This window comes from Sinocyclocheilus grahami, unplaced genomic scaffold (genome assembly GCF_001515645.1).
Source record: "Sinocyclocheilus grahami isolate Dianchi unplaced genomic scaffold, SAMN03320097.WGS_v1.1 scaffold37694.1, whole genome shotgun sequence".
NCBI classification, from domain to species: Eukaryota; Metazoa; Chordata; class Actinopteri; order Cypriniformes; family Cyprinidae; genus Sinocyclocheilus; species Sinocyclocheilus grahami.
Window position 1 is genome coordinate 1 of NW_015523040.1, and position 1379 is coordinate 1379.

A 1379-nucleotide genomic window follows, 5' to 3' on the forward strand; every position below is an offset into this window, starting at 1 on the left:
AGTTGCCAGCTGTTTGGTTGCATGCGGGCTGAGCTCAGGAAGCTGCAGGATGACATCACAATAGGTCTGCATGGTCGCCCTGGCGATAGAACCCAGCCAATAATCCGCCGTGTTCTCCAGCTCAGGGACGTCATCGCCTACAGCGAGAACAGACACATCAGACATCATGTATGTGTGTGTGTGTGTGTAACAGCTGTATTTCATGTGCTTGGGTTCACCTTGTTCTGGAGGGTACGGCAGTTTGCCAGTGTGTAGCGCCAGTTCCAGTGCTGGATCCTCCTGAGTCACAAACGGCTCCAAATGCAGAGGCAAAGACATGATATACTGACCGATCTATAGACAAAACACAAATGAGTGCACAATTATATAACTAGAATGTATATAGATCAGATTTGTAAAAAATATATATAATATATTATACATGTGTATTATACTTATATAATACACACACACATATATATAAAATATATTTACATACATTTTATATTTACATATTAAAATGAAAACAGAAAATATAAAAATATATATATAAAGTACAGTATAACAAATTTGCACAAATAAGTGTGATGCAGTGTGAAGGAATCTACGATAAAGAGTCTAATTACAGCCATTCACCTTCATCTCGACCAGTGAACATGTGGCTTGAGTTTGTCCTTGTATCTTTAAGAGCATTTTGTGATCATCTGTCATCATGTTTGACATCATAAGGACATGGACTAACACTCAGATGATGTGTTCATATTGTCTTACATTAGTGATGTACTCCTGCGGTGACAAACTGAAGGCCGGTAGATCATCAGTTAGCGTTTGACTCAAATTAGCAGAGCCGCGACCCTTCAAAAGTCAAAAACACAATGAATCAAATACGATACACACAATTTTTGACATTTCATAGTGACGTAAAAACACCGTGCAAACCTGTGGTTTGTTGAGAAGGAAAAGCTGCTGCTTGATTTGCAGGAACACGGAGTCAAACGCCAGCTGATTGGACTGCTGGTTCAGACGCGTCAGAGCGCCGCGAGTCTCAGCCAATAAGCTTGAGTTTCCTGTTCCTTTCTCCTGCACAAAACAAACTTCAATTTTACACTTCTAGAACATGAAAGCAGCACATTCAAAGGACACATCATATATGAACTGAAACCTTGAGGGAGTGCAGCGTCTCCAGTAGAGTATTATACTCAGCCGTGTTGGTCTGCTGAAGGTAGTTGTATTCCTGCCATGGGTTCTTTTGGCCCCGCCTCTCAGCCACGCCCTCTTGTAGACCAGTCAGACTTCTGGGGTTAAACCCCTCCCACAGAAAACGCCCCGCCCTCCCCAGGATCCTGCCAATCACAATGCACAACCATGATTCATGACAGGAAACACTCATAAATGATCTA

The 1379-nt window shown here is 42.1% G+C and overlaps 1 protein-coding gene across 1 annotated transcript; it reads right to left on the bottom strand.

Moving 5' to 3' along the window:
* Positions 1–6: 6 nt before the first annotated feature.
* On the bottom strand, positions 7–1322 carry LOC107580617 (conserved oligomeric Golgi complex subunit 7-like; the record flags this gene model as incomplete). The annotated part of the gene is made up of 5 exons (XM_016266289.1): positions 7–137; positions 219–333; positions 751–834; positions 919–1059; positions 1142–1322. Coding segments are annotated over 5 exons (652 nt in total), but the record flags the coding sequence as incomplete, so codon positions are not given.
* Between the last annotated feature and the right edge of the window lie 57 nt (positions 1323–1379).